The 11,394-nt window shown below is 29.7% G+C and overlaps 1 protein-coding gene across 1 annotated transcript; it reads right to left on the bottom strand.

The window, feature by feature from the left end:
• Positions 1 to 7,557: 7,557 nt before the first annotated feature.
• LOC127132622 (uncharacterized) lies at positions 7,558 to 8,618 on the bottom strand. Its single transcript, XM_051061585.1, has one exon. The coding sequence runs from the start codon at positions 8,565 to 8,567 to the stop codon at positions 7,812 to 7,814; it is 756 nt and encodes a 251-aa protein (XP_050917542.1). The 5' UTR covers positions 8,568 to 8,618; the 3' UTR covers positions 7,558 to 7,811.
• Positions 8,619 to 11,394: the final 2,776 nt, after the last annotated feature.

Here is an 11,394-nt window from a genome sequence, read left to right as displayed (position 1 = left end):
TACAAAATGAAAGTTATAACCAAAAACATCGGGATATGTCAATAATTCAATAACCAAACATATGATAAAACTTCACCAAAAACAGTAGGCATAGGAATAATACTAAAACAATTCACCTATCATTATCATATTATAGATCTGAGTGTTATCTCTTTAACACTTCAAACGACACGTTATTTAGACACATGGATAAAAAGTTGTGGCAAAAATCGTCGAACAATGCAAAATAATATTTTGGCAGTTATGTGTCGACACATAACATCTAGAGGTCGGCACATAACATTTATAGGTCAACAAATAACATCTATAGTTTGACACATATACTAAATTTTTAAAGCCTGTATATTTTATCGTATGTGCTAACTACGTGTGTCGACCTATGACCTGTACAGGTCGGTACATGACCTTCATAGATCGACCTATAATGCAAAATTTCCCCAAAAATAAGTTTTTAAACCATCTAAACACTCCCTCGTGTGCCAGAAACTTATGCTACGAATGTCCATCAAGTAAAATCTAATTTCTCATGGTTATAGCTTCCTAATTCATCAATTACTCCATAGTTTTTACGAATCAAAATATATTACAACACATCATCATACTCATTTCCTCTAAATTACCAAACAACACAATCAAGGTTACAACTTTCATTATCAATCAATGGCACAACATTATCAACAACTTCAAAACAAAATATATGCATACACAGGGTACATGAATTTCACACCAATTTCACCATACAATCAACAATTATAACACAAACATCATAATTGAGATTTAAAACACCCAATCCTAAGGAGGTTGTGGGTTCCTCCATTCTGCCCTTCCATCACACCCCTTATTATTGAAATAATTTCCCATCCTTACCTGATTTCTAGCAAAAGCCTTTGATCTTCCTCTTCAACCTCAAGCTTTTTCTCTCCCTCTTTGCCTCTTTTGCTCCAATTTTACATACTAACAAAATCTCCTATACAATCTAACTTCTCTCCCAACTTTTAAAATATATAGTATCCTCCTTAGTTTTGCTTAATTATTATTTTTGCCCAATTTAACTCTGGCTTCCCTCCTCTTACCACAAACTCTCCTTAAATCCCACAATTGACCCAGACTCCTATTTTCTTCAATTTATTATTTTATCAATAATAATAAATAAAATTCTAATTATAATAATAATTTTCTAATTTACTCTACCATCTCACCACACCCTACTATTTCTACCACAACCCAACAACACATATTCAAATAATTTATTTTAATCATACCAATATCCAATAGTTAAATAAAACACCGAAAACCATCATAAATCACAAATAATTCAAAATAAAATAATTGATAAAGTTGGGGTGTTACAAGGGACTCGACAAAATCCTTAAAGGAGACAATTTGGGAAAATTGATAGTTGACCCAGGGGAAATGACAATGAAAAAGTCGAGAGTAAATCAGATAATGAAGCACCATCTTGATGATGGATTACAAACATAATACTCAAAAGCAAATGATCCCAAGCCTTTGTAGGATAAACTTAAGGAAATATTAGAACATCAGAGGAAAGTCTTATTACCCTCATTGATGGATCAATGGAACACAGTAAGGTTCCAAGATTATAAAAGTGTTATTGCATATAGCTCTGCTATGTAGCAAATTATTGCACAATTAATATTCTGTGGCATATTTATAACCGAAAAGAAAAATTTGAAAAAAACATTTTCAACCTTCGATGCATCCCAAGTATTATTTCCACAATAATATAGAATGAGGGGGATTTACTGAGTATCCTGACTTAGTTGTATCCCTTTTAGTGGCAGAACAAAATAATGAGCTCCTCATAAAAAAACCATGAGTTACATCCCACAAGAACAATAGCATATCCTAGAATAAATTTCACAACTTTTAATCAAGGGTGTGGTGGCTATTATCGTATTTAAAGATGTGGTGGTTACGCTTAATTTGATGGTCATATTCGAGGAGAATAGCACTGTCAAAAACAATTTTATGGTAGAGGTCGTGGATGAGTTTATGTGAATAATTATAGGTCTTCCAAATATAACCAAGCTAATAAGAGTTGTCAAGGTAAGGGTAAATATATCCAAGAAGGCCCCTCAAGGAATCATGATGATTTCTGCTATAGACGCGAAAAGAAAAGATCATTAGTCTAAGGTGTGAAAGATGCCAGAATATCTATGTGAAATACACAAGACATCTATAGTGGGAAAGGAATAAAGAAGTAAATTTTAATGAATTTGTACTTGAAAGTGATACTACCTACTTTGAGGTTGCTGATTTTGTCAAAGAAACAAATGAAATGAATATGGATTAAGGATATACTTATTAATATGTATTTGAATAATATGTGGTGTGCTTGTATTACTTTTATATGTGTATTGTGTACCTAATTAAGAATATGTATGTTGTGTGATGCGTAATGTGCAATGTTTATATTATCTATATGAAATAATAATGTTGAATATCTTTTGTTGATTTACTCCCTCTTTAATCTTATTTCTATTTTAAGAAAGTTATAAATGGAACATGTCAAAGAAATTTGCATTCCAGACCGTGGAACTACCTACAAGATCCTCAAAAATAAGAAATATTTTACTAAAATAAATCCTACTAAAGGTGTAACAATACAATCTTAGGTCCTGCAGATTTGATTGAAGGAACAAGTAGTGTTATGTTCATGTTTCCAAATGGGACAAAATTTGTCATTAATAAATCTGTATACTCTCCAAAATTAAGATAAATATGTTAAGTTTTAATGACATATATCATCAAGGATATGATGCTAAAAATGAAATTAAAGGTAATATAAAATACATTAATATTACTGCTAATGTTTTGAGAAAGAAGAAGACTTTAGAAAAACTACCAAAATTACCTTTTGGATTACATTATACATATATATACATGAAATTGAATATAATTTAGCAGTAAAAGAAGATCCAAAAACTATGAATTTTATGGCATGATCGTTTAGGTCACCCTAGTTCAATAATGATGTGTGAAATAGTTGAAAGTACACATGGTCATCAATTGAAAGGTATTAAACTTACAAAAGAAGATGAATCATGTGAAAGTTGTTATCTTGGCAAACTAATAATAAAGAATTCACCAGGAAAGATTTAGACAAAATCACATGCATTTCTTAAAAGAGTTCAAGGCGATATATATGAACCTATCCTCCACCTTCAAGACCGTTTAAGTATTTTATGGTATTAATTGATGCATCTAGTATATAGTCATATGTATGTTTAGTGCAAGTCGTGATATGGCATTTGCAAAATTTCTTGCACAAATAATTAAACTAAGGGCTAAATTCTTAATTATACTACAAATAAAATTAGACTTGACAATGTCGGTGAATTTACATCTGAATCATTTAATAATCATTGCATGTCATAATTGAAATTACTATTGAGCATTATGTTTCTCATGTGCATACAGAAAATGGTTTAGCTGAGTCATTAATCAAAGGCTTAAATAGTCATTTGGTCCCTACAAGTTAGCATGTTTTTCAATTTGGTCCATGAATCTTTTTTTGGAATTAGTCCCTGAATGTTAAAATCATTTTGGTTTTAGTCCCTAAAGTGAAAATCCGCAGGAAATTTTCAAATTTTGAATCCGCAGGAAATTTCAAAGGAAAATCAGCAGGAAACCCACAAATTTTCATGCGGATTTTAATTTTAAGGACTAAAACCAAAAATATTTAACATTCAAGGATTATTTCCAAACAAAAAAAGATCCAGGGACCAAATTAAAAACCACACCAACTTGCAGGGACCAAATGACTATTTAAGCATTAATCAAACGTCTTCAATATATTTATAGACCATTAATAGTGAGAACTAAACTACCGTTTATTGTTTCGGGTCATGTAATTTTACATACTACAACACTCATCGGTCTAAGACCAAGTGCTGATCATAAACATTACGAACTTGCAATTGGTAAGGAACCAAATATTTTCCATTTAAAGATTGTCGGTTGTGCGGTATATGTTTCAATAGCTCCACCACAAACAACAAATAGGGGACCTCAAAGGAGGTTTGCAATATATGTGGGATATGAATTGCCATCTATTATTAAATATCTTGAACCTTTAAGATATGATGTTTTCCATGAAGGATTTGTTGATTGTCATTTTGACAACAAAATTTCCAACATTTGGGGGAGAAAATAAATAATTAGAAAATGAGATAACATGGTATGCACCACATTTATTACATTTTGACCTATATAACAAATCATGGGAATAAAATGTAAAGAAAATAGTGCACTTATAAAATCTAGCAAATCAACTACTAGATTCATTTATTGATTTGAAAAGAGTGACAAAGTCACATGTACTAGTTATAAATGTCCCAGCTCCTATTGAGATTATGAAGCTAATGGATGTAGCAGGTACATCTAAGGCACACTTGAAGTGTGGCCGACCTATTAGATCCAAAAAAAAAATCCTCGAAAAAGAAAAGGAACAGTAAAGGTAAATATAATTGATAGTGATCTTGAAAAGATACTAGATAATAATAAATCAAGGATTAAATATGTTTGTGATCCTCATAAATATCTTAAATTTCATTTTTCGCTCCTCAAAATATTCCCTTCAAAGAATGGTTCTCCTAAATTTTTTCATCCACACTTTTGGTCCCTCATGCAACTTAGTGATGATTTTTATAACTTAGCGACTGAATTAGCAACGATTTTAGCGACAATTTATTACTTAGCGGCTGAGTTAGCGATTGTTTTAGTAATAGGGGCTAAAAGGGTGGATGAAAAAGTTTAGGAGGATCATTCTTTGAAAAAAATATTTTGAAGGACTAAACACAAAATTTGGGATATTTAGGAGGATCACAAACATATTTAACCCATAAATCAATGGCAGAAAAATGTACACTCAAAGAAGTATAAGATAATGATGATGAGATCATTGATAATGAAACTGAAAACAAGAATGATCTCGAGATTTCAATCAATTATATTAATATGGGGAATTTGTGGAACCGTAAAGGCATAAATATAGATGTAATATTTTCATTCTCATTTGCATGTGAAATTATGGATCAAAATGATGATTTTGAACTCAAAACTATGAATGAATGTCAAAATAGACATGATTGGAAAAATTGAAGAATGCAATAGATACTGAGTTAAATTCTCTTAAAAATAGAAAATTATTTGGCTCTATTGTGGTTATACCTAAAGGTGTGAAACCTGTTGAGTGTAAGTGGGTCTCTCTAAGAAAACTAAATGAGAAAAACAAGATTATCAAATACAAAGTTCGTCTTGTTTCACAAGATTTTTACCAAAGACCATATATTGATTATGAGGTAATATGTTCTCCTGTTATGGATGCCATTACTTTTCGTTATTTACTTAGTTTGTCAGTATTTAACAAGTTTGATATGTATCTTATAGATTTTGTCAAAGCTCATTTGTATGGATCACTTGATAGTGATATATACATGAAAATCCTATAAAGATTTAAGATGCCTGAGATATCAAAACCTAGAGAAATTTATGCAATTGAGGTGCAAAGATCATTGTATGGGTTAAAATAATCATATTACTTAAACCTAGAGAAATTTACTTAAAGAAGGCTATGAGAATAATCATATTTATCCTTATGTTTTTATAAGAAAAACAATGTCCAATTTTGTAATAATTTTTGTCTATGTTGATGATTTAAATATTATTGTAACTAATAGAAAAATTAAGGAAGAAAGAGATTACTTAAAGAAAGATTTTGAAATGAAAAATTTGGGAAAAACCAGGTTCTACATTGGTGTACAAATTTAATATACATTAATATGGAACCTTTCTTCCATTTGATCATGACCGAAAATTGCCTTTTGGGGGGGCATCTGTTGACCTGGGATTTTTTACCTAGTAGGAAAATCAAGTCAATGATGCATTTGGTGAAGTACTAAGTGTAAGAAGTGATGGACAAGAGTCGACAGTGATGGCACGTCGACTGGAGCTTCTCGACTGACATCTTGAGATGTAGTTTGGAAGAATGTCAAGAGGATGTCTTCAGAAATTAGTTGAAGGAGTCTCAAGAATAGACTTAAGTGACTACTCGACACCATGTTGAGGGAGTACTCTCCGATAGATTATGGATACTTAGAAGATTGAGGAAACCAAATATGAAGGGCTTTATGCACTCAGTGACCGTCTTCGACGAGCAAGCAGTTACTAGCTTCTAAGCAGTTAGAGAATGTGGGATAATGATTTAAGCAGTTTCAAAGCCTTGACAACGTGGCAAGATGAGAAGACAGAAGTTGCATGCATTTGAATTACGTGTCAGTTTCTATAGAGTTAAACTGTTGAAGGGAGTTATTACTAGTTAGTATTTATAGCACACTCATGTATTATAATAATGGTTTGCAAGTTTTCGCATGCATTCTCTATATAACTGGAGTACCTAAGCCAAAGAGCGAAACAATTTGTGAGCGATTATGTAAGTCTAGATCTCCTTTCTATTTTGTAGTTTTGTGTTTTCTTAATTGAAACACCTATATTTTCTTGTCATTTACTGCATTTTATTTTATGTTGTTTATTTTAAGTTTTTTTTACCTTAATATAAGATTTACTGTCGTTAAAGTTTATTTTCACTTTGTATGCAACCAGATATTTTTAGTTACGTCTTACACTTACGTCACAATAACATTTTTCACACAAAATCGATCCCGAGATTTTTCAAGTTAATCTCAAAAACTTTCAAACTCGTGATTGTTCGCTAAAAACACATGCGAACACTTACACACACTTTAAACATTAGGTTTGAGTCTCCTTAAATATAAATGCAACTCTGGACTTTTCTTCCTTAGGCATAAGATTTGATCTTGTCTAGAATTATAAAGAATTATGTTTTGATTTGTTTTTCCAAAAACCTCCAACAAAAACTTTAATTTGTTTTAATTCAAATTTAAATCTCTAACTGATTTGATTTGGCCCTTCAATCTGTCAAACAAATTTAATTAATGTATTGCTAAAAGATAACAACAAATCTGATTGAATCACAATCAGAAAAATACGCTAAGAACAACATCCTTCATGACTTGCTAACAAAGGTTAAGTGTTGCACACATACTGGAATATCTGATCTTACATGTGTCATTTCTTCACAAAAACATCTTATGCACTCCATATTATTTTGCATAATGCAATCATTACAAAAGAAACAACGTAGAAAAATCATTAGTTGATCTTGGCTCAGAAGTGAAGAGAAAAGATTACAGAGTATAAGGATATGAAGTGCTCTGAGTCCCTCCAATGATCAACTTCGCAGTATCAGGCGAGTTTATTTTTTTTCCATTGATCCTCTGATTGACACTACCCACGCATGTATAAATAAATATATATATATATATATATATATATATATATATATATATATATATATATATATATATATATATATATATATATATATATATATATATATATATATATATATATATATATATATATATATTAACTTGTTCGAACTTTCAGTAGTCCGTAGTGATATTGTGTATTGTATTTTATTAACTATCTTTAACCAAAAGTCAATCACTCTAAACAATAATGAAACTAGATGTCATTAATAAAGTTCTTGAGTCATGAGGATTAGAACATTACTTTATATGCTCATTTCTTTACCTTTCTTGAGACAAAGTAGAAAGTGGAAATAGTGTAGAGAGGAAAGTCAAAAAAAAATGACAAGAGAAAATAGAAGTAGAAAATGTGAGATGAGAAATAAGTACAACCACAATATAACATGACTCAAAATAACTTAAATAACATTTTCATTACTTTGACCCTATTATTCTTCAAATCTTTGCACCAACAAAACTTCTAAGAAATAACCAACCAGATACCTTTTTCTTAACCTTCTTTTCCTTAATAGTATCCAAACTAGGCTTCCACCCTTTCCCTGACAATTGCCTACTCAAATTCAAATACTCTTCTCTCTCTTCCATCATTTCCGGCAAAAACTCACAAAACTCAAACCTCTCTTCTTCATCTATCTGCAAACTCTTCTCAGCCTCTCCAACTGCGCCATTCTTTTTCTTCAAAAACCTTACAATCCAAGGAACAAAGCCATTAGAGCACATAAGATAATTACTAGAATCAAGAGACGAATCAACCATCGAAAGAATCCGACGACAATCTTCCGCCTTTAATCCGACCGGCTTCCCCGGCTTCACCGGAACCATAACATATTTTTTGTTCATCTCAAGATTCTTGTCAGCTGGTAACGGCGTTGGTTTTTTCTGTTTCAGCGCTGCATGAAACTCAACGACAACATGCTTTGGATGATCTAACATGAGTTCTGCTACTGTTATTGGTTGATCAAACTCTTGAATTGAACCATCATGGTGAATGATTTTGATGGTAGAAGCAAATGAGAAATGGTTTCCCATTAGAGAGAGAGAGTTGGTGTGTGAAGTTGTGAAAAGAGAGGTGTGAGAAAGAAGGTAAATATGTATGGAATGGGAAGTGATGTTTGTTAAACCGCTCCATCTTGTGAAGAATATAATGGTGGAATTAGTAGTTTGATTTGGTTTGGTTGTTGCCTCTGACATCAGTTACAACTTACAACTACAACAAGTACATTACTTAACAATTTTTTGACTTGGGAGAATAAGCCTTAAATATAAAGAGAGACAAATATGGTTAAATTATTGAATATAATTAAACACATGATTTTAATCACTATTACAAAATTTAAATAATGGAAAAAACTTTTATAGCAATGATGGAAATAATTTATTACTCTCTACTATCATTTTAACAAAGAAAATTAGTTTTAAAATTATTGGCATTCTCACTTTTTAATATAAAATTAATTTTATTTTTTTTAATTATGTTCATTAATTATAATTTTTTTCACTATTTTCAATACATTAATATAGGGAATTTAATAAAAGTATAATGTTTTATGGCAAAATCATTGTAATTTTTAATATGTGTGTAAAAATCTTAAACGATTGTCATTTCAAAATGGAGGAAGTATTTTTTTTAAAAGTTAAGATTCTAAATAATTTAACTAATCCAATGAAATTTATTTATTTATTTATTAAATAGAGTATTGAAATTATTAATTATTAATTTTTTGAATTATTTTATAAATTTTAAGTCAAATTTAAAATTTGAAATTAGAGACTTATTTGAAAATTTTGAAAATTTAAATGAATAAGTTTGTAAATTTTAAAAATTATTAAGGGTAAATTTGTGATTTGAAATTTGAAAATAGGGACTTATTTGAAATTTTTGAAAATTTAAATGAATAAATTTGTAAATTTTAAAAATTATTAAGGGTCAATTTGTAATTTTAAAATAAATTTAAAGATGTCAAATCACAAATTTTAAAAGGTTAAAAATAAGAAATTCTACTTTCACAATATATATCGAACAAGGAGAAACTTTAGTAAAAAGAGTTTTGAAATTAAATAAAAAATTAAATCAACTTTAATTTTTAATAAAAAATAATTATTTCCTACGTGCAATTGGAAAGACTTTTTTTTTTTAGAGAATTTAATATTATTGTGTGTTCATATTTGAGTTCGAATCCAAAATGTTTAATTAAACTAAAAGAAATAATTATCATATAATCTAAATATAATCTAAATGCTCTTGGAAAAATCAACTTCATTTTTTTCCAAACAAATTTTAATTTTGAAATTGATTTTAAAAACCAAAAATAAAAAACTTACCAATTACAATCACTATGAATTGGCCCTTAAATTTTACTTTTGACAAAATAGTTTATAAATTCTCATCATTTTAATAATTTTCTATACTTTTTATTTAAATAAATAATTTTGGTCATTCATTGAAATTCCTCGTTGAAAAACACTTTAAAACTTGATTGATGGACATGAAATATTCACCACCTAACTTTGTTTTGATTTAACTTTGGGTTGATGTTTCATTAAAATGTTATTAATTTTGCCAAGTCTTCTTTTTTGGGGGGTAAGCATTGCCAAGTCTGTTTACCTAGAAGAAGGAAAAGGAATTCAAGGAACACTTCAACTACCACTTAATTAACTAATTTGTAAGTATTTTCTTAAGGATAATATTTTCATTCTTTTAGTTATTTCGTGTGTTTATCTCCTTCTATTAATTTGCTCATAAAAGACAAAGTCCAGCTTAATTAAAAAAGTTTTAAATTACTTGTAGTTACATTAATCTAAACCTCGTGACCTTTTCTTTTAATAGTCAAAAGGAAAAACCAGTAAGTGGACACTCAAACACTGCACCATTCTATTAATTTAATAAAGTTCCATGATATGAAGGTTGGAATTAATTAGAAGTAATTAATTTTTTCACCATAACTTCATGGAAGGTACTGTAGTGTGGACGATTTGTATTGCAAAATTCATTGAAATTTAATTTTTCTTGTGAGATTTTTGCCGTTATAGTTGATAATAATAACTATAAGATGTGCATTTAGCTTGATAGTTAGGTGTCATTACTCTAAGAAAAGTGAAAAACTACTACTCATAAGCAACTTAAGTCTTGCTAACATTTGAAGCAACCCAAGAATGATGACAATCATTGCAAATTATTAAGGTCATAAGGACATGTCCCTTGCCCACATCATATCACTCCGGATTTTCAGTTCTTATAGGATTACAATAATGACTCCATTGAGTATTCAACTACTAGGATCTTTGATGGTGGAGTATTTATTTAGAGATGAAGTTAGTTAGTTCATATTAAAGATGAAGTTAGTTAGTTCATATTAAAGATGAATTAAGTTAGTTAGTTATTGTATCTCTTCATATAACAATAACAATCATCATTATTCAATGCACTTTTTCTCATGGTATGATTTTTATCAGAAATTGTAAGATGATATTAGAGAGATAATTGAGCAGATAGTTTCTTTCATTTTGTCTTCGATTCTTGAGTTATTTATTTATCATTTTCATCATTCTTTTTTTACTTTATTTTTATTTATGACATAACAGTCTCGCCACTCATCAAAACTCAAACATTTGATATTGGTTTATTTCTTCTATACATGTTTATGATCCATTGTTTTTTAAAAAAAAATGATAAATTTAGAAGACATAAAGTCTAGTGTTTGTTGCAACGTTGGATGTAGTAAAAAACATCTTTATGCTATATAACCTCAACCTTCCAATTTCTTTGTTGATCAAGAGTTTTATGTCTTCCTTAAGTTTAATTTGTGTTCCGGTTGTTCGCAAGACCCATAGCAAAAGATTCAAGAAAGACATCATGCGAAAGAGCGATTGAAATAAGTGGCCCTTCATTCCATTCATAGCAAATAATTATGCCCTTTAAATGTGTCAATCACCGTCTACTTAAATCCAACGGTCACCGGTTCAATGTGCACCTCTCACACAGACAGTGTTAAACGTTCATATTTATCGTATCTCAAAT

This window comes from Lathyrus oleraceus, chromosome 3, assembly GCF_024323335.1.
Source record: "Lathyrus oleraceus cultivar Zhongwan6 chromosome 3, CAAS_Psat_ZW6_1.0, whole genome shotgun sequence".
Classification (NCBI taxonomy): Eukaryota; Viridiplantae; Streptophyta; class Magnoliopsida; order Fabales; family Fabaceae; genus Lathyrus; species Lathyrus oleraceus.
This window is presented reverse-complemented; position numbering and strand designations above follow the sequence as displayed.

Excerpts from the sequence above, each read along its gene's own strand:
- LOC127132622 (XM_051061585.1), bottom strand. The coding sequence starts at position 8,567 with ATGTCAGAGGCAACAACCAAACCAAATCAAACTACTAATTCCACCATT.